Here is a 21,197-nt window from a genome sequence, read left to right as displayed (position 1 = left end):
AATTTTGGATCCCAAGATAATTTGATAAGTACTAATCATCATCATTATCAGATGTTTTCTTTCTAAAAAATGTTCCAAATAATTGTTGATGGTCTAGTTGTTCCTTTTCGGTTCCATTATTTTAATGGTTCAACATCTCCACGTGTCAAAATAATTTACAGTTTGCTGTTATTTTCACTTTTTAGAGAAGTTTTTCTCTTGGCAACAATTCCAGACAATATGAACTGCCATGATCTTTAAACATGAGAAATAAAAAGTTTTCTTATTAATTTTTCTGAATATTGCACAGTCTGACCTCGGCCAACTGACAACTGTGGATCTTTACAGCTGCTTTAAATGAACTGCATCTCATGAAGTGCTGACTGAAGGATCGGAGAGCAAACAACTGACAGACAGACGTCTTCACTGATACTCCTGCCATATCTGAGACCTTCAAGCTGGTCGTCACATGAAACAAATCAATCCAGATCCACTCGGAAGTCAAATCACTTTTATCCACATAAAACAATATTTAAAATTGATAACTCAGAAACTAAGATGGATATAACATTATCCTTTGAGATTTCACATCACAGGCTCCCACTTGGACCATGACAAACAATTGACATTCACTGCAAAACTCTCACCTTATTGAGAAAATTATTAAAAATAAGACTTTTTTTTAAATTGGATTTTTTGAAAAATCACAAATTATGACTCTTATAGTCATGCTGCTTTCAAATTGAAGCTATTTCTTGACAACTTGAAAAAATGTAACAGCAGCTGCTCTGCCACCCCTTCTTCCTGTTTTTGTTCTATATTAAGAGGATCTTAAAGGAAACATTTGTTCAAACTAATGGTGTGACTTTTGTGTGCTTTTGCTATACTTCCTTATTACCCCAAGTTTACATGAAAGAAACAAAGTCTTGTCATCATCTTCTAGGAAAAGATGATGGTCAATTTAAACTGAGCATCGTCCAGTTTAAATTGGACACAAGCTTAGCTACCGCTGCATCTTCTTCAAAATGTTGAGTCCTAATCAACTCTAGAGAAATGGATCATATCTTAAGTCAATGCACTGATTGGACTTTTTTTTTTTTTTAAACGTTGGCCTGTATGAGACTATGTCTGACCTAAAAACATCTGAATGTTGCTTGTCAGGTGAACCAAATACTGTAGATATCTAAGGTCATGATCTGACCTGTCTACTCAGAATTCTCAGGTCCAAAACTAAACAAGATTAGGGATCACTTCATTTGTATTCTCCTCAGTTTCAGAACCAACTCCCTGAAAACCTGAGCGGTACAGAGAACCGTGGCTCCTTCCAGTCTGACAGAAAACAACACATATATTTTGTCTGTTTATTTTCTACTTTTAGTCATGTCTTATTTGCTTGTTTTAAATTAGCCTTTGGCATTCACTCTAAGCAATGCAATTGTTCTTTAAGAGCATCTCTTGTTGCAATATAATTTAATTTGTTTCCCCTTTATTTTTATTGTAAAGCGCTTTGTTACCTTGTTTATGCAAGCTGTCTTGCCTTGCATTCCCGCATCCTTACTAGGGGTGGAACTACTCTCTTCTTTTTGAAGCGTGATTTGCAAACACAAATGTTATGAAGAACCACAAAGAGTGAAACTGTTCTCTCTTGTATGTTCCTGCTGTTGTGAGCGTGATCTCAGTCACGTTTTCACTATGCGGTCTTTTCAAGCTCCACCTTTTTACATCGATCATTCAAGGAAACGCACGAAGACGCACTCAAACGCACCTCATGACAAACTGATTTTAATGTAATCAGGTTAAAGTTGTTTATCTTCTGTAAAGGGTGTGTTGGTTTCTGCACGGTCTAATCGATAGCTACGATTAGCATGACTGATCTGTTTATATTAATCCCCGTTTACGTGCTGCTGGGTCTCCTCTCACAAACATTTCGGTTCAGCGGGAACCCGGGAGAAGCGCAGAGAATAGTAGGAATTCGCAGCTCCGGGCGGTGCCGGGTTGCAAAATAAACGCTCCACCGATACGCTCCCTTGGTGAATGAGGGCGGAGTCAGTCTACGTAGAGGTGTAACTGTTGAGAGGGGCTTCCACGCCACTGAAATACAAGGGTTTGGTTTGAACCCGCTCCCAACAAGGAAGCGAACAGCTGGGACAACACCGAGGAGCGACTGCATCATTTCTTCTATCAGCCCAAACTAACGGGATTATTTTCATTTTTATAGGCGGGTTTCTTTGTTGTAAGGTGAGCAGGTCAACATGTCTTCCATGGACTTGGAGAAGCTGAAGATGACGGGAGCAGGTCGGGCCATAGCGGTGCTGACCAGCGGTGGAGATGCACAAGGTGACCTTAGAAAACTCCTCATCTGCATTGATGTTTAATATTTCAAACCTGTGGAGCTTAAACTGTGTTTCTGTGCAGCTCTGACACCAACTGAGCGGGTTTGTTTACACATGGAGGAGCTCATTTTCGCACTTAGAGATCAATGTGGATTTATTAATGTTCTCACTCATAATGTAGTTCAAATGTCCCAAAATGGCTCACAGTAGGTGTCGTTTATGCCAATTATAACAGCATATTAAAAGGTTAATGGGATTCGGATGTGAAGAGGCCAAAGTCAAGGCCCCCATGAGGCCCTGTGTGGATTCACAACCCATATAACAATCCCTATTACACTATTATCACTTACTGCACCTGATTAATACTATCATATAATACAATATTTATTAGTTTCGAAATCAGGGAGTTCCGGCAGAATGTGTGTATCAAACAATTACAGCTGCAGCAGTACATATGATTCTGCTGTAAAGCAAGACTTATTAATATTTAAATAACACCCCCTTAGTGCACATCCATACATTTAAAGTAGCTGTGGCTTGCAAGATGGAGATATTTCAGGTTCAAGTGCATATATTAGCGATTTGGTCTGACTTTTTTCATAATTTAATCATAAATCTTATACTTGAAATATAAGTATACGTCTAAGTATAAGACTAAGTCATAAATTATGTTTATGCAAGTCTTAAAACTGTACATTTGATCACAAATGTATTTTATTTTTTAGATCATCATGTTAGAACTGTGCTGGTGTTTATCAGCTCTTTGGCATGTAGTTCTAGCTCTGTAAATGCCGATTTTATCGCACTGTGACAAAACTACAAGCCCCATAATGCAGGGATGCAATTATTCCTACTCAAAATATCCCTGCTCCTGAAATTAATTCACTAATTCATTCATCTGCTAATTTAAAAACAATTTCTTCTCGACCCTTTTGATTCACATCAAAAGTAGATGTAAAGCTGGAGATATGATTACAACTCAGAGACTTCTTATTTCATACATTTAGTCTAAATACAATTACACAAGTCCAGCGGTTTTTACAATAATCACAACCAACTGAAGCTGATTTGCACACACGATTACGTAATAATGGTGAAAGGCTTAAATCTGAGCTCTCCTCCCCTTCCCCCACTTGGAACAGGCTCAGCAAGCCTTATGTGTCATGATCTGTTCAAGCAAATCTTGTCGAGGATCGCTGCTGCAGTCCTCACAGAGCAAATGGCACCTTTGCCCACTAACTGATAAACAAGTGAAATGCAGCAGTTGGCACTTTAATTTCCTCATATGATGCAATAGCCTGGGTGCAAATCAACTGAAGTTGAGTTTAATGTAAGGACAATGCTGTTTTTGACCCAGGTATGAACGCCGCTGTCCGAGCCGTGACCAGAATGGGCATTTATGTCGGGGCCAAGGTCTATCTCATCCATGAGGTAAACAAGAGTTTTACGACCAGGAGTGAATATGCAGACCGACCAACGTCACATCCTGTTTTATGGCTTGGCTGGGACTGATTGCAGTGTTCTTGTGACATTTCAGGGATATCAAGGCTTGGTGGATGGAGGAGAGAACATAAAGCTGGCACACTGGCACAGTGTGACCAACATTATCCAGCTGGTGGGTTGAAAGTTATTACTGCCTTCTGGGAAAATGACCATTTCACAAAGTGGAAATTGTTACGTCATACCACTGTGTGCCCTTTTGATGCCATTTCATCCCTTCATTTTTCCATTTTATACCAATTTGCACAGTATACGTATATCTTTTTGCTAGAAGGCAAATAATATTTTTGTAGACTTTACATTATTCTCTATTGCTATATACTGTACTCCAGATCACTCATTAAAACCAGTTTACTTTCATTAATTATGACCTTTTACTCAACCAAAGGTAATTCTCACTGATGGATATTACTTAATATTGTAAGATAATAAAATATAATGTCTGAAAAAACAATATTTTCAAATATCACTCGTCACAGAAACATGCCCCTAAGCCATTGGTTTGTTTTTGGACCCGGTAAAAAGTGGGAAATGGGGAAGGAGTGAAATGACCAGAACGCTACCTGGAGCTTTGGTAAACAAAGGCGACCATGAACCAGTGAAACTAAAGAATTACATTTACTAAGGGCTCTTTCTTTAATCATCTCTGTGAAGCATGACTAAAGCAAAGCAAGATTGTTTTTATTTTTAAATCCTCTTTGCTCAGATTTTTTTTTTTAAAAACGGCTTAAAATATTTTATCTCTTCACCAGACCCTCTGTTTTATGTGCATTTAGTCTAGAAAGCAACGGCTATTACAGCTGGCAATTGCATTTGTCTTTTCCTGCAGTTTTAGTTTAGAAACAATTATAAATTTATGGTACAAGACAAATATTTTCTATGAGCATTTTAAGAAGTTTTAACAATAAATACAATAAATGAATGTAAACTTTTGCAGTATTTCACACAACTATTTTTTGAGACATGATCTGAACTAGAATGATCTCATACAAGACTCTCATAATGTGATAACCTTTAATAAAAATACCATTATTTCACGGCTAAAAAATATAATTTATGATTTTTGGCCATTTTTTTTTACTCTTCATAAAGATGCTTTAGTGTTAAAGCAACATTACCTTAATGAGAGTGATGGGTAATTCTCCTTTTGTTATCACTTGTAATGAGAAGGATTTTGAAACAGTTTAGTTTATTTGTCTTGTAAGTGACTGACAAAGTGTATTAGCCTTCTTTCAGCCTGGTGGGAGCGGAAATGCTGCAATATGTTAAATTTCATCCCACTGGAGAAAACTCTGACATGTTCTTAAAAGGACTTTAAACCATAAGAGGCGTATGATGGAAAAATTAATAATTTTGAGACTGCGACTGTTTAAAACCTCTTTGTGCCTCGAGGCTGATTTGTATTCCAATCACTGAACATTTCTAAGCATAATTTCTTTGCTTTTAGGTCAATCTCTTCATTTCCATCTTAGAACATGTTAAAATTGAGACTTTATTTAATCCATAGGTCACTTCCAAATTCAGCCTAAACATGCAATTAAAGTCAAGTCCAACCACCTGCAGACATCCCTGGACATCTTTTCAAATTTCACTTTTAATTTCATACAATTTGAATGGAAGACAACAAGGTCCTTTCTATCTTTGTTCAAAAATAATTTGGTCAGAATGCTACATTTATCCTGCTCCTTCCTTTATGAGTCATAGTCACACAAAGGGGATCCTCTGCTGGAAAAATAGGTGAGGAAAAAAAACGTGTGATCTAGCTTGTCGTTTCAGCTACAGATCATATGTTTCGGCTTGGTTTTCACTGTCCCCTCTGCTGCAGGGTGGCACGGTGATCGGTAGCGCCCGCTGCAAGGCCTTCCAGACGCGCGAGGGCCGCATTGCCGCCGCCTTCAACCTGGTGAAGAAAGGCATCACCAACCTGTGTGTGTGCGGCGGAGATGGCAGCCTCACCGGAGCCAATATCTTCCGCAGTGAGTGGAGCGGCCTGCTGGATGAGCTCGTACAGAAAGGTCAGCTGCTCTCTGGGGATCAGTCTTGGTTCCGTGCCATCACCAGCGCTGTATAATAAGTTTTAAAGAGGAAATTACATCCGTGGGTCTTCAGGAAGGATCACGGACACGCTGGCGAAGCAGCACAACAATCTGAACATCGTCGGACTTGTGGGATCAATAGACAACGATTTCTGCGGCACTGACATGACCATCGGAGCTGACTCTGCGCTGCATCGCATCATGGAAATAGTCGACGCCATCATGACCACTGCAAACAGGTTAGACACTCGGAGCAGTTGTATTTGTATTTTATTGTGACTCTATGTCATAATCACCATGCAATTACAGCTCCAGATTTTTTTTGAGCTACACAATTGGAGAATAAATATTTTTACCCTTTTTCTTTTTTTTCTTTTATGAAGCAGAAACTCAGTCAAAGCATTTCATTTTCAAGCTTTTTAGCGTTACATTATAGGTCATTTTAATCATTTAATTGCACAAGTATTACTTCCCAATGATTTTCTCAATTCAGATTCCAACATCTGAGCCTCTAAATTTCTCGTTTTAATGTTTACTAAAGTGATTAATATTGTTGAGGTTTGCCTGTTGCCTTAATTTTGTTGTTACATGACAGTGATCATAAGTCACCTTCCTGTAATGTGACTGAGCTTTAGTCTTACTTTTTGCCCTCCAGCTACATGAACTCAGCAGATCTGCCGTATCCTGCGCAGACTTGCTCACAGGTTTTACAAATGCTTCAATGCATCATGCTTCTTTTCTTTTCTCCCCCGCAGCCACCAGCGCACTTTTGTCCTTGAAGTCATGGGCCGCCACTGTGGGTGAGTAACACATAGATTTTAAAAATCTTTTATTTATCCTTTTATATAGTGCTAATTAGATTTGGGTATTAACTAGCTATATTTAAGTAACGTTTTAGAGCAACTTTGCTTTTAGGATTACTTGAGTCAACTTCATTGAGTGAGGAACAAGCTCGTTTTAACCAAAAATTAATCAGAAACAAACACACCTGCAATTTTTGTTAAAGTTTTGTACGCTTTGTACTGAAACAAAAATATTTTAATTTTTTTTTCTTTTGCCTGTTTTTGTTATTTTTTTAACTATGGTATTTCTATGGATTATTTTCAGTTTGGCCTTTTTGAAATACCAACATTTCCACATAACTTTATATTTTGGTTCATCGGAGGATGTAAATTTTAAATACTACATCATTCATGTCATGATCAGTTACTCTTATTTTTTATTTTTATTTTTTTTGACCAAATACTGTTTTTACTGTCACTGGAATAATTTTTTGGACAGCTACTTTTTACTTTTACTTGAATAAAATTATTTAGTACTATGCTTACATGAGTACACTTTTTGGGTACTCTACCCTCTTCTTGTGTTAATTAGCGTGTTTTGCCTGAAGGTATCTGGCCCTCGTGTCGGCTTTAGCATCAGGAGCAGACTGGCTCTTCATTCCAGAGGCTCCTCCGCTGGAGGGCTGGGAAGACCGCATGTGTGCTCGTCTGGAAAAGGTGGAGCATGCACGCACGCAAAAACAGTCCAGATTTCATTTAAGCACCAGCTTCATGCTCCGGTACACCATGTCTGAAGGTTTAACCAGGAAACCTCTGTTTACTTTCAGAGCCGAAACAAGGGGTCAAGACTCAACATTATAATTGTTGCAGAGGGAGCCATTGACTCAAATGGAAAGCCCATCTCCTCAACTTACGTAAAAGATGTGAGCTCTTATTTACAGACTTGATGGCACTTATAATGACTGTCAATATGTGTTGAAGACACGTTACTTAAGATTAAGAGAGTGTATTATTTATAATTCCATCCCTTTGGTTATTGTTTCTGGAGCTTCAACTATAATTTAGTTTTTTTTTGTTTTTTTTTTCATCCTGGAGTGCAACATTAATAAATGAGTACTTGTACATCTGTTTGAAGCTGGTGGTGAAGAGGCTGGGCTATGACACCAGAGTGACGGTGCTCGGCCACGTTCAGCGAGGAGGAACTCCGTCTGCGTTCGACAGGATACTGGTGAGCTGCATGTGATAAAAGAGGATTGTTGAATGTATGTCTCATCAAGATGATGGCATTTAACTGTTAATTCTTAGTCTAGCGTCGAAATTTTTAGACAGTTGTAGTAGGATAAATTGAAGTTATCAGTATGGACAACTAAATTGTAGTTTTCCCTTTATTTAGAATTTTACACCAGTTTTGCATTTTTAAAAGGCGTAGGCCTACTCTCATCAGGCTTTCACTGGCAATATCTTTTAGAAAACCTACTGATTTTGTCTGAGGTTGATACAAAACGTATTTCTCTAAACATTGTTGGAACAATTAAATATTGCTACTCTAATTAAACTGGGAAATGCATCATAGTTCCTTTCATAGATGTAGAAGTTTTAAGTCTAACATTTAAGGATTACAAGATTGTTCCTTTTCAAGCATTAGAGCATAATTCCTTAACCTTTTTTCTAAAACTCAAAATAATTTAGATCAAAGTTGCTTATTAATAATATTACAGATGGGAAATTGAAAGATTAATGAAAGTTAATGTTGCAGACCTTCTTGCGTTATGAAGAGCAGATCTGCATTTCAGTCTACATGGATTTTTATCTATTCATTAATTCTGAAAAATCTGATAAATTATTTCTGGAACATTACTGGGCTAATGGTACCATTCAGGATCAGTACAGTATAAGTTTTAGATATATTTTACTTGTTCAAGTATTATTCTGAGTACTTGATTTGAAATGGTTTATTGTACCATTTAGCAGCACAGAGGTGCAGCCTAATGTAATCGTTGTACTTAATTAAGAAACCTATTTGGTTGGTAAATTTTAGTTTTTGACCATTATTTCTACTTGTGAGGCTCTGACTTTATGCAGTGATACATTTTTGCAGATAAAAAGATTATTTTCCGATTTGAAAAACTTTTATTTTTACTTTTTATTGCTATTGCCAACATTTTCATGTCTTTGTCATGATTAGTAAGAGTAACTGTCTGCTGGAGCTATGTAGTCATAGATTGTAAAAAGGATGATGGATTGCGTGAAGATTAACTTGGTTTTGGAGTATTAGGCCTCCAGTCCCTAGAGACTTTCTATTAAATGCTGGTAGATCAGAGCATTTGTTTGTTCTTCTCTATTTATAGTTGTCTGAACTCATCGCCTGACTGGATTATGTATACAACATTTGTCTGTTTACAGAACCACAGGGGGCAATGCCCTGGGCAATACTTAAAGCTGGTTATCCTCGTCAGGCCTTAGTTTACATATAAATTCAAAGACAGTTTGTGATTTGTTTTTTTGTTATTTGATATAAATTTGACTTTTTCCTGGATTAAACTGGGTCGTATACAGTACAATTTAATTGTTAATTAATTGTGTGGCTAAATATACAATAAATAAACTGAATTGAAATTGGTAAACAGTACATGATGACCAGCAAACAACCACCAAAAAAAATCATGTTGCAGCTTTAAAGTCTGTTACTTTGCTTCTTTTAATGATTAGTGGTTAGCTTCTCTAATTGAAGATTTCCGAGAGCAGCCTGCATGATTTCACCAGAGCCGCATTCACTTTTTTCATCTTAATATGAATGTGTGTTTGCAGAGCACCAAGCTGGGAGTGGAGGCAGTAATTGCCCTAATCGAGGCCTCTCCTAACACTCCAGCCTGTGTCGTCGGTCTCTGTGGCAACCATGCGGTCCGTCTGCCTCTCATGGAGTGTGTGGACATGGTGAGTCTGGCTCCACACTGGGGGAACTGATTTAATGGATGGCAAACATGTGATGTAGCGTGGACTGGTTGCAGCTTAACAAGAAAATGAACAATCTTTTGCAGACCAAGTTGGTGCAGAAAGCCATGAATGAAAGGAGGTTTGATGAAGCTGTTAAACTGCGTGGAGGGTAAGCGCTCATGCTTATCCTGGATTGTGCTGCATAATGATTCTTTAATGAACATTATTGACATTCATTTACACAGCGATCTGTTTCAAGTGCTTACTTTTGTTAATTTTGATGATTATCGTAACAAAAACTTGACAAAAAACTTTGCTAGTTGTTACCCGAGGCCAAATAAAAATTATTTCTAATATACAAACTGATAAGACTGCTGACTTAGCAGTTAGTGACTGTCTAAACAAGGAGGCCAATTAACAACCGTTCATTTTTAATGAAGCTTGCTGCTCAGACCTCTGTACGCAAGTATATTAATGGAAAATTGAGTGGCTGGAAAAGGCAAATTCTGGTAGAAAAAGATACAAATGCAGCAGAGATAACTGCATGATTAAGAGGATTGTGAAGCAACACCCATTAAAGACGTTAATTACTCTTCCTGGGTAACCACAGCCACTTCAAATGACCACAATACCACTGAACGTAATTGATCAGCAAACTGGTCTTGATTAAACCACATAGAGAATTGTTTGGAGTATTGTTAGTACATAGAGGGGAGACAGCAGGGCAACAATATAGATGAGGTTAAGGTTGCTGTGGAAACAACTAGAGGTTTCTGACAGATTCACAGGCTGACCACCTTTACTGGATTGGAGCCCCAGTCAATGCTACACTGTAGCATTGTAGCATTTCAGTAGACTGTCATTTCGGTGTTGCATTTGGTTTTTGGTTTCTTTTAAGTAAGTATTTTGCAACATTCTAATTTTCAAAGAAACTGAATTGTGGCTTTTTATTAGCCGTAAGCCATAATCATTGTTTTTAATAGGAATAAACATTTAATAATGTGTAATGAACTTGCACATTAAATGTGTAAATGTAATGTGTAATGTGTTAATGTGTTTGTCATTGTATCTAACAATGACAAAATACGAGTCATTGTTAAAATATAATAATTGCAGTTAGTGTATTAAGAATTTACAAGTTCATGGAAATGTGCCTGCATACCTAACTATAATGTGTCTTGTTTCTGTAGGAGTTTTGAGAACAACTTGAATATTTACAAGCTTCTGGCCTTCCCAAAGCCTGCTCTTACCGAGGTTAGCTTGTCACACATCAGCTTTATCTCATGTTTTTAAGCGTGAAACACTCACAGAATGTAATTTGTGAGATGAACTTGACTTTGGTTCCCCTTCAGAGCAATCACTCTGTGGCTATTCTGAACGTCGGCGCTCCAGCTGGAGGCATGAACGCAGCAGTCAGGTCAGCCGTGAGAGTTGCACTTGCTCTCGGACACAAGGTCTACGGCGTCCATGACGGCTTTGAAGGCCTCGCCAACGGATTGGTGTGGATGGCTTTCCATGACGCAAAATCTTAGCTATAATTTTGAAAAAAATTATTTAAAAGAAACTGTTCTTCTTTCTGCCTGCGAGCAGATATTTGAAATGGATTGGCACAACGTGGCTGGATGGACGGGACAAGGAGGATCACTCCTGGGGACAAAGCGGTAAAAAAGAAAGCTGTACTGTTTCAAAAAATATGCCTGTCAAGTATTTGTGTACTCATAAGCAAATTCAGGTAGTAAAATAAACTTAATTTTAAAATGCTTAGAGGACAATCACAACACATTTGTGACATGTGAAATTAAATGCCTCAAAGTAATTTTAAAACCTTTTTTTTATGTTGTGCCTTTCTCAGAACCCTTCCTGCTAAATTCATGGAGAAAATTGTTGAGAACATTGGCAAGTTCCGCATCACAGCTCTGCTCGTCATTGGAGGATTTGAGGTATTTGAGTTTTTCATTTTCTTTAAATCACTGAATATTATTAATTAAAGACTTCAGAGTTACGATCCGCGTGTTAATTTCAAAGGGATACGAAGGTGTGCAGCAGCTGTATGAAGCCAGGGGTCACTTCGATGAGCTCTGCATCCCCATGTGTGTCATCCCGGCGACCATCAGCAACAACGTCCCAGGAACAGACTTCAGTCTGGGAGCAGACACGGCTGTTAACGCCGCCATGGAGGTACGTCTGAGCAGAGCGCACATTTATTGGCAGCCTCATTTAAAAAAAAATAGGTTTAAAATAAATGTATCTTTTATTGCAGTAAGACAATCTCACTGAAAAACTGAGAAAAATACAACCTTCAGTATATTTATTTAGTGGGGAAAAGCTCAATCCCTTTAAATGTAACAAAACTAAAGCATTTAAAACCCTTAAGGGCAACTAGGAAGTTTCAGTTTGTAATCCATGACCAGCCAGCAGGCTACATGAGAAAACATTTATCTTGCCAAGAAAAGCCTCCAAAGCTCTGTTGGAGAACTGCAGTAAACAGTGGCACCTAGGGGTCAGCAAGGCCCCACTGCAGGCATACAATGGTATGGAAGAGGATTAGGGTAAAGAGGGGAAAAAAATAATTTTCCCTTTTTTCTCAGAATCTTGGAAAAAGTCAGAATTTTTTTTTTCTGAATTTTGACTTTAATCTCAGCATTTAGCAACTAACTCAACAGAAAAATTTACTATTTTTTTAAGTCAGAATTATATTTTTCATAAGTGGCCCTTGCCAGAAAGAAAGTATTTTGTGCCCTGTCGCCACAGTTGTTAATATGAGAGGTTAGCTAACTGCTAGTAAGACTAACTCTATCTGAGATCTTGTCAAATATTGAACATCTCTTTTCAAAGTTAGTATGTGTGGCTTAAACTCAGGCTCACTGAAAAGGACTCAGGATGATCTAGAGAGATTGTGCAAGGAGGAAGGGTCAAAGATCCTTCTCTTGTTCAAGATGATAACAATTGTGCAACTAGCGGTTTAGCTAAACCAATTATTTCTTAATGTGGAGTTTTTCCTCCCACTGAATAAATAAACTCGGATTTAAGATTTTTCTCATTTTTCAGTGAGAGTTTAGGGTGCAGCATCGCAAGATCAAACTTATTTAAACCTTTTTGTACATTTTCACCAGGGGTTCAAATAAACACAGGTGGCACTGTAGTTGGAAATGGTGTTTTGCTTCTATTTGCAGATGGGGCCAGTCAAACCTTTTTATAGCTCAGAAGGAAATACATCTTACTTTTTAATTATCATCTTTTCTTGGGGGAGCTTCTTATGTTCTGAGAGTAATTGTGTTTGATTTTAACTTGCCTTCAGGGATGTGACAAGATTAAGCAGTCTGCCTCCGGGACAAAGAGACGAGTGTTTGTAGTCGAGACGATGGGAGGATACTGTGGTTATCTGGCCACCTCCACTGCTATCGCTGTCGGTGCTGATGCTGCTTACATATTCGAAGAGCCTTTTAACATCCATGACCTTAAAGTGAGACTTAAAGTAAAACAAAACAGTTTCTGTCTCACTTTTTTTTTTGTTCGCTTAATGCATCTTCCCTCAATGTGCCCTCTGTTGATAGACCAATGTTGAACATTTGGCTGAAAAGATGAAGAAGGACATCCAGCGGGGTCTGGTACTAAGGTTCGCAACTTTACAGAGCAATTTAAAGTCTTGAGTGAAGACATTACGTTTAACATTACTAAAAACATGAAATTCAAAGTACTCGCAGTAAAGGCTCATTTTGTAGCGAAAAGAATGGCTTCCAGTCTTTCAGATTTTTCAACACATTTCTGTTTGACTAGTTTAGAGTAAAGGCTGAGAAGTGCTTAATGACCTTATCAAGTGTTTCAGTTGGCCAAAGTGCAGTTTAGACAGAACTTTGTAACATAAAAATAACTTAATATCTGAAGTAAGATAAATATACGTTGGTCAACTTTTCAGCCTCATTATGTGAGTTCTGCATTTTTGCACCGAGGTTACCATACTTAAAACATTTGCAGTACAGTTAACTTCAACAATTATTGATACCGGTTTTCACCAACTATTGACATTCTTGTTTTTGAAGTTTGCAACTAAATAAAAGTTACGACCAACATTGTCATATCTGGAAATACTGATGACCCTTTAAAACCAAGTTTCTGCTGATTAAATGTAACATTCTGAAAATGTAGACCAACAACAGAATGACATAATTGTGTAATAACTTTGAACTACTGTTGACTATCTTCTTTTTTTAAACAGGAACGAATACTGTCACAAGAACTACACTACAGACTTTATTTATAATCTGTATTCAGAGGAAGGAAAGGGAGTCTTTGACTGTAGAGTGAACGTGTTGGGACACCTCCAGCAGGTATAGTTTTTAAAATAAGACAACACCATGTGCAGTAGCTTTATAGTGAAAGCAAATATTTTGTATTCCTGGAAGATATATAGGATGCATATATATAAACAAATAATATATATATATATATATAGATGGAGTGTTCATGTTTGAGATTCACTGGGTCACTTAGGATGTGCGTTTGTGCTGCAGGGAGGAGCACCTTCCCCCTTCGATAGGAACTTTGGCACCAAGTTGGGTGTGAAGGCAATCCAGTGGCTCTCCGAGAGGTTGACTGAAAGCTTCCGACAAGGTGGGGTTATGCTACATTCCCAGAAAATAAAAGTACTAAACCAAACTGCAGACGTTTGCTGATGATGCCATTGTTTCCCCTCCAGGCCGCGTGTTCGCCAACTCCCCAGAAACGGCGTGTGTGCTTGGCCTGAACAGGAAGGTCGTCTCATTCATTCCTGTAACTGTCCTGAAGGCCAGCACTGACTTTGAGTAAGTATTTTGAAAAACATATAAAACACCTGCTTTTATTTATTTATTTTTGTTAAAAACTTTAAACCAAATCATTTATGGGTATTGTTTGTTTGCTTTTCAGGCACCGGATGCCCAAGGTTCAGTGGTGGTTCAACCTGAGACCGATGCTGAAGATGCTGGCCAGGTATCAAACCAATTTTGTTGAATATGTCCCTGGAGAGATGGAACATGTGACTCGGCGCTCCATCAGCATTGATGCTGGATACTAGGCTTCCTGAGGCAAAACTTCTGTATGCAGTTTTTGGACCCTTATCTATCCATCCTTTGTCCCATTTTCACTCACGAGTGAGGTGTTTTGGTGCTCTCCCTCATAAACCTAGCCAGAGTTCCATAGTGGGAAATAATTCCTATTTGCATATGAAATTGTGCTGGACCAACATCCACTATAGAGTGTAGATATTTTTTTCTCCAGTTGAATTCCTTGTGCCGTAACTTTACCTAAGAAAAAAGAACTCTTATTCTCTAGTCGTACGCTTAGATTTTTGTGCTAAGCTGTCATCATACCTTTTGGCTTGCCTCATGTGGGCTTATTTAAAAATACTTTTTTATGTAGATTAAAGAGTGAAAAGATGAAGCAAGTATGTTTATTGGAAATATGCCCTTGTGATATGTTTAGTACATGTATTTTGGGAATAATTGTGTCAAATGAACAGTGTGCTTCTCTGTCAGAACAGAACATGTTGATTTACGTGGAAGTTAAATGACCAGTTCACCATCCCAGGCTTAAAGATTAATGCTATGAGTAACCCAAGTGGTAAAATAATTATCAGGTGAATTATTTGGAAAATAAAGTCAGGTGCTCTGCCATGGCAGATGCTGAGGTGAGTGAATTTACGCAGACAAAGCAAGCCACTGCTAAGCGTAGTGTGAATTTAAGTAACATTATCACAATGTCGCTGCAATATTTGAGTAGCATTCATGTAAATAATGTTGCAGTAGAGCATATTTACAGTAGATATAATGTCTTTGCGTTAGCGTGACTGAAGTATAAGATGTTTTCTATTGTTTAGTGTATGCCTGTAACTGCAGATGCCCTGAGAATCAGGTTTCTGTTTCTGTAAAGTTCAGGCTGTACCCTCTGAAGTTCAGACACTTTACTCTTGAATGAAAATGGGACTATGTTTCTTAAAAACTTTTTTAGTACCACTAATCAGTGTAATACTAGCTATTTAAGATCAAGTAACATAATTTCCAGTATTCATTTATTAACTGACGTATTCAATACAGAGAAATTTTGTACTTTCTTTGTAAGGATTTTTTCTACTCAAATTGCTGCTATAGAACAGACAACCAGATGTGCCACCAAACCAACGTTTTACAGAACTTTTATTGAATATCATGTATTGCAACAAATGAATGTAGATGCTGCAGAATAAATCTCTTACTATTAAATCCACATATAGGAAATGCTTACATTCTGAGCCATAAGACATATTAGCAAGAGCCTTCAGTGAAAGAAATAATTCTGATCATGTTTAAACATGTCATTTCTAAAAATTAAGAAATTTATAAACTTTTTGTGTTTTTTATCTGAATATTTTGTGTGGCTAATGTGACTGTAACTCAAGGGACCCTTAAGATATTAATTTTCTGTTTTTTATATATACATGTTTATGTATATTGTGTGGTTGTGTGACTGAAGCAAAATATCTAGTATTAATTCAAATTAACAGAATTTTCTGAACCTGTCAGATACTTTATTACAATTTAAAACATGTAAACTTTACAACTACTGTACTTTAAAGAGAGGAATCTATAAAGAAATATAAACTTCTGATGTGTTTTAAGTATATATTAATGACGTACATATATATCCAAGTATGACGCTATTATGTATACATTGCTGTGTGATTAACCCAAATACGCCTTTATATCAAACAGTTGAATTCAGGAACTTAAATCACTGCCAGCTCAACAACATAAGGAAATAAACAGGAACTCGATTCACAAAGTACTGTAGTGTGTTTTTTTTCTTTTCTCAGAAGTTGAATGAAAACGGAAACTCATCTTTGGAGTTTTTCTTGCTTGACTGAGGACTCTTGCTTGTAAAGTCAAACTGGAAGTCTTCACTTTGTTCTGGTTGGTCAAACAGGAACTCAGTAGCTGGAAAATCATATCCCAAACCGAAGAGTTAATTTATGAACAGGACTCACTAGTTGCAATGAATCTGAACATGAGTTTCACTTTTAATTTAATTACTGAAATAAACTTTTTAATGATATTTTAATTTATTGGGATACACCCATAGAGGTAATATAACAAAACAGCTTCTGAATAGATACTTACAGCTTGAAGATTTAGCATCTGTGGCTTTCTGTAAAGAAGATGAACAGCCCTCAGTATCTTTTCTCCAGATGTACGAATGCCTAAAGAATATCTTGTAATGTAAACCTCACCTTGTCGTTGAAAAAAGAGCCAGAAAAAGCAAAAGAGGATTCCTGCAATGACAACTAGAGTTAACTCCGAAGTCAAGAAAGAGCAATTGCTGTCAGGTTTAGTTTTTCCCTTCAGCTAACTTCCTACTTCTTCCTGGGAAGGTCCAACATCAAATCCAAATCCAGGAAATCCTGGTATGCTAACATTGGAGTTCAGATTGAGTGCAAAAGCTGAAGATTTAGAATCGGGAGTGCCTTGACGATGAAAGCTGGTGGGACTGAAGCTAAAACGAGGACAGAACACATCTCTTCAGGTTCTGTTGACAACTCGACTCAAAAGTCTTGAGGAACTCATAAAATCTTACTTGAATGTAAATGTTGGAGTTGAGAACACGGATGTTTCAGTTGAAGAGAGAGCCTGTAGATTGGCTTCTTGAGATGTTTGAAGAAAACTATTGGCTTCCTGATGGTCCTCTCCATCAGGTGCTTTATCCTGCATGTTATCCTTCTGGACCTCCTCTGGATCTGATAAAGTGGGAACCTGCACCTTGTAGCAGGAAAAGCAAAAAAACTTATTTTACAGACAATGTACATCACAATCGAAAGAAACAAAAGTCTGCTTGAGAAATGGAAGCATCAGTCAATATTATTATTATTTTTTGTGGTATAACTCAGTTAGTACAAAGGTTGTACAGAAATGCATCCTGGTAAAAAAAAAGAGTAAAGGAAAGTCATAAACCATGGTTTTCATCAACAAGTTACTTAGTAAAGCGATACTCTGATCTGACCCCATGTTTCAGTAACAAGTAATCTAACGCGTTACTATTTACAATCCAATACTCAGATTAAAATTACGAATCCAAGTCACTGTGTGTTGCTATATCTGTTATTTTATTTTGTAAAAACATACATTGTTGCTTTGCTCTTTTCTGGGAGTTGCATCTCGTGTGTAACATCAGCAACACAAACGTAAACAATGGAGGGAAAAGAGATGTGCATTTCCTAGCTGATGGATCGATTTTTCATTGAGTAATGAAGTCACTTTTTTCTTTTTGACTTCAAGGTGGCAAACCGCCCCAAAAAACATCCTTTTCCATTTCATCTTGAACAAAATGCCTTGAGTCTTTAATTAAGGCAAGCTGTCATTTTCAGCCACAAAAATTTAATTAAAATATCTACTGTTATGTAGTACTGTCTCTTACCTGTTGATCTGTTCCTGTCTCTCCCTCCCTCTGACTCTGTGCATCAAGCTCCTGATGTCCCTGCATGGCATTCATGGCTTTACAACCGACACCACATATACTAACGTACAGTATCAGAATGTGAACTAACTTAAGCTAAAAAAAAAAAAAAAAAAAGTGTTGTACTGCTCCTTATAACCTAATCATAACTTAACCATTACCCTTATAAATTGTATGGAAATAATTATAAAAAATTCTGAAAAGTAAAAAAAAAAAAAAAACAGTCAACCTGACATCAGTCCTCACCTGTTCTCCTTTCTGGTTCTGTTATAATTAATATTATGTTTATATCTTCACACCCTGACTCACTTTTCATGATAAAATTGTTTAGTTTATTTAAAAAGTAAAACCAGTTAATACATATTTCAATAAACTAACAGAAGAACTCATTTGAGCTTCCTCAATCTCTTCAACTTTCTTCATTGTCCTAGCTCTGCCATTCAACTCATGAGATATAATATAATATACACATAATGATAATATAATATCTAATATATGTTGATAAATAGTTGACTATGATCAGATGTTGTGTATACACTGATATTACACTTTAAACAACAACAAAAAGGCTAATTTTGCAGCTGTTTCAGTTTCATTGTGGTGAAATAAAACATTCTGGCTAGAGTAGCTAACTTTTAGACAAAGATTAGCAGTAAAATATTCGACGTGTGATTATTTCAAAATTAAAATTACTCGATTCCTCAAGATTTGGTTCCTATATATGAATGTAAACTGGCAACAAAGTGTTATAAACAAACAATATTCATTGCAACATTCCCGACAGACTGTTTTACCTCATTCAAAAGGAGTTTCTGTCTCCCACCTCTCAAACACTCTGAGCCGTTCGGAGGGGGTAAAGGAGAGGAGGAAGGAGCGCTGTGTTGCGCATTCAAAATAAAAGCACACGAGCGAAAGATTTGAAAATCAAATATTTTTCGCAACTGTGGTGAAATTTGCCTGTCTCCAATACTGGGGAGAAACACAAACCCCCACCCCCGTCCCAGGTTCCTATGCCTATGAGAAGAATAGTACAAATATAGATCTGTTTGAAAGCTGTGCAAATTAAACTTATGTAACCTAAAAGTTGATCTGTGTGAAAGTTTGCTAATGCATAAAAAAATATAGCGACTCAGTCCACTAAAAAACTAAAACCTGTTCCTCCTGTGACATTTCTGCTTCCTCTGCCTCAGAGTGCATATCTTCCTGTGGACCTGACTCTGGGGAAAAAAAACAAAAAAAAAAAAAACAATCTGATGGTGATCTTCAATGATGACATTTATATATGAATAAATAATCAAAAAACTGAATTTATTTTAATTTCTAGGGCAACATATTCACCGTCTGACAGCTGCAGAGACCACAGCTCTTCATTTGATTTGTCAGAGGCAGTGAAGCAGCTGGTTGGATCCTGCGGTTCGTTTTCCTCACTCATCTCCTCAGTGTTTACTTCTGCAGCAGGTTCATGGTCACTCTGTAACATTACGTTCAGGATTGATATAATTTTACAGACCATAATTACTGATGTGTTAGAAATAAGAAAATATCAAACTGATCAATCTGAGTACAGTTGCTTGGTTCATATCAATGTATGACATGTCAATGGAGCAATCCTCCTTCGTCTGTTCGGACTGTTCTTCTGCTGTGTGGTGTTCGCCTAAAACACTGCAAAGAAATTTGCATTTAATTAGTAAATAAAAAGCTTTAGAAGTTAGCATTTTTTTTATTATTTGTAAATTTTGTAACACAAACCCATCTGGTAGTTTTTCCATGGAATAAGAAGTCGCATCTGGATCTGTTCAGAAACAAATTGTTGAATATGTCATTTTTCAGCTTACCCAGAGAAAAGACAAATTACAAAGAAAAGACTGGGCTACCAGTAAGATGTTCCAGTTCTTTCTTTTTCATCATCATGCAGTCATCACAGTGTTTAATTTGACTCTCAATTTCCCCTATCTCAGCCTGCAGCAGGAGGAGCTTCTGAGCGATGGGATTTTGGAAATATGTCTCTTTGTATGACTGCAGTGTCTGTAGGTAGCTAGCAAACCTCTCTTCGTAGACTTCCCTAGTTGGTGCAAAATCAACAACTCAGTTTCGGACATTTAAATGCAACTTGCAACAAATCAAATTATACAATAACCTACTGGTCATGGTCATAGCTGCTTTTCCTATTTTCCAATTCAGTTTTTAGCGTCTGTTCATACTGACGAAGCAGACTGTTGGTCACCTTCATGCTGGAGAGTCATGGATGACAGAAAAAAAACAGTAAATAAAAGCCCCACTACAATGTAACTGGAATAAAAATACATTTGATCATGTTCACCAGTGCACACTGTGGTACTTAATTTCTGTTACCTTTTTGCTTTTTCTTTATTGCTCGTTACAGTGCTCTGCTTCACTTTAATTTCTTCTTCAAGATTCTTGATGTATCCTTGAATTGCTTCAATGCAAGACTTCTTCTCAGTGATGAGAGTTCTGCACTCTGTTTAAAAAAATATAATTTGATAAGGACATGTAGCACAATGCAGTTATAATACTATTGGGATATCAATTAATAAAACTCAGGCCACGATTTGTTTAACTTATCAACAATTGTAGCTAGACATACCTTTGATTTGCTTTTGGATTCCATTCTTCTTCTGAGAAGCCTCTCGAGTTTTAACAGCTAAAAAGGAGTGAAATTATTTGATTGCTTTTTATGTGTAAAAGATATCGACCCCAACAACTGTATACAGTTTCCAACTAGCTTACACTTCATTAGCAAAAGTCCGAAAGTGCTAACAATAAAAACGCAAACAAGTTTAATGAAGATATAGTTGTAAACATAATAAACTTACCAAATTGAAAAACAAGACTATCAATATTGTCGAGTAAATGCTGCTCCTTCATGTTGAGTTGAACTAGCTAACGGCGCTAACAGTTAAGAATTTTAATTATAATGAAAAATTATAGTTTAAAACTAAAAGGGTGATAATGTGGTAACTTAATTAAGCCACCAATTATATAGAAAAATACAAGTTCACGTTAAAATCTATTTTAGATTAGAAATAATTTACGCCAAAGGAAACAAATGTTGGAGGTGTGATCATAGCGACTATCAGATCAGATTTCATGGTTTAGTAACCATGGCAACTGTCAGCTAGTCTTCCTCAACGCAGTAGTTAGTGATGAATTTT

At 37.0% G+C, this 21,197-nt stretch overlaps 2 protein-coding genes across 2 annotated transcripts; one reads left to right on the top strand and one right to left on the bottom strand.

The window, feature by feature from the left end:
- The first annotated feature begins 2,025 nt into the window (after nt 1–2,025).
- pfkla (phosphofructokinase, liver a) lies at nt 2,026–16,359 on the top strand. Its single transcript, XM_015003760.2, has 22 exons — nt 2,026–2,316; nt 3,670–3,743; nt 3,850–3,927; nt 5,638–5,827; nt 5,922–6,087; nt 6,604–6,648; nt 7,239–7,347; nt 7,458–7,553; nt 7,766–7,858; nt 9,439–9,564; nt 9,669–9,733; nt 10,755–10,818; nt 10,917–11,063; nt 11,155–11,225; nt 11,417–11,504; nt 11,590–11,742; nt 12,863–13,027; nt 13,119–13,180; nt 13,781–13,892; nt 14,076–14,175; nt 14,261–14,366; nt 14,470–16,359. Exons 1-22 carry the CDS (start codon nt 2,232–2,234, stop codon nt 14,615–14,617), a joined length of 2,343 nt encoding a protein of 780 aa, XP_014859246.2. The 5' UTR covers nt 2,026–2,231; the 3' UTR covers nt 14,618–16,359.
- Nucleotides 16,356–20,779, bottom strand: LOC106927887 (uncharacterized). The gene is made up of 14 exons (XM_088008321.1): nt 20,773–20,779; nt 20,630–20,686; nt 20,377–20,503; nt 20,166–20,255; nt 19,899–20,086; nt 19,777–19,816; nt 19,590–19,701; nt 19,363–19,495; nt 19,177–19,241; nt 17,149–17,330; nt 16,932–17,067; nt 16,805–16,846; nt 16,695–16,722; nt 16,356–16,511 (listed from the first exon to the last, which is right to left on the bottom strand). The coding sequence occupies exons 1-14, from the start codon at nt 20,777–20,779 to the stop codon at nt 16,387–16,389; spliced, it is 1,332 nt and encodes a 443-aa protein (XP_087864447.1). The 3' UTR covers nt 16,356–16,386.
- Between the last annotated feature and the right edge of the window lie 418 nt (nt 20,780–21,197).

Source organism: Poecilia mexicana, unplaced genomic scaffold, assembly GCF_051168715.1.
Source record: "Poecilia mexicana isolate PSO_F unplaced genomic scaffold, ASM5116871v1 scaffold_2, whole genome shotgun sequence".
Classification (NCBI taxonomy): Eukaryota; Metazoa; Chordata; class Actinopteri; order Cyprinodontiformes; family Poeciliidae; genus Poecilia; species Poecilia mexicana.
The sequence above is the reverse complement of the archived record's forward strand: the minus strand, read 5'-3'. Positions and strand labels throughout refer to the sequence as shown.

Coding starts and splice junctions, on each gene's coding strand:
- pfkla (XM_015003760.2), top strand. CDS start 2,232: ATGTCTTCCATGGACTTGGAGAAGCTGAAGATGACGGGAGCAGGTCGG. Junction 6,649..7,238: donor GTCATGGGCCGCCACTGTGG/GTGAGTAACACA, acceptor TTTTGCCTGAAG/GTATCTGGCCCTCGTGTCGG. Junction 7,348..7,457: donor TGTGTGCTCGTCTGGAAAAG/GTGGAGCATGCA, acceptor GTTTACTTTCAG/AGCCGAAACAAGGGGTCAAG.
- LOC106927887 (XM_088008321.1), bottom strand. Junction 20,504..20,629: donor AATCCAAAAGCAAATCAAAG/GTATGTCTAGCT, acceptor TTTTTTAAACAG/AGTGCAGAACTCTCATCACT. Junction 20,256..20,376: donor AATAAAGAAAAAGCAAAAAG/GTAACAGAAATT, acceptor ATGACTCTCCAG/CATGAAGGTGACCAACAGTC.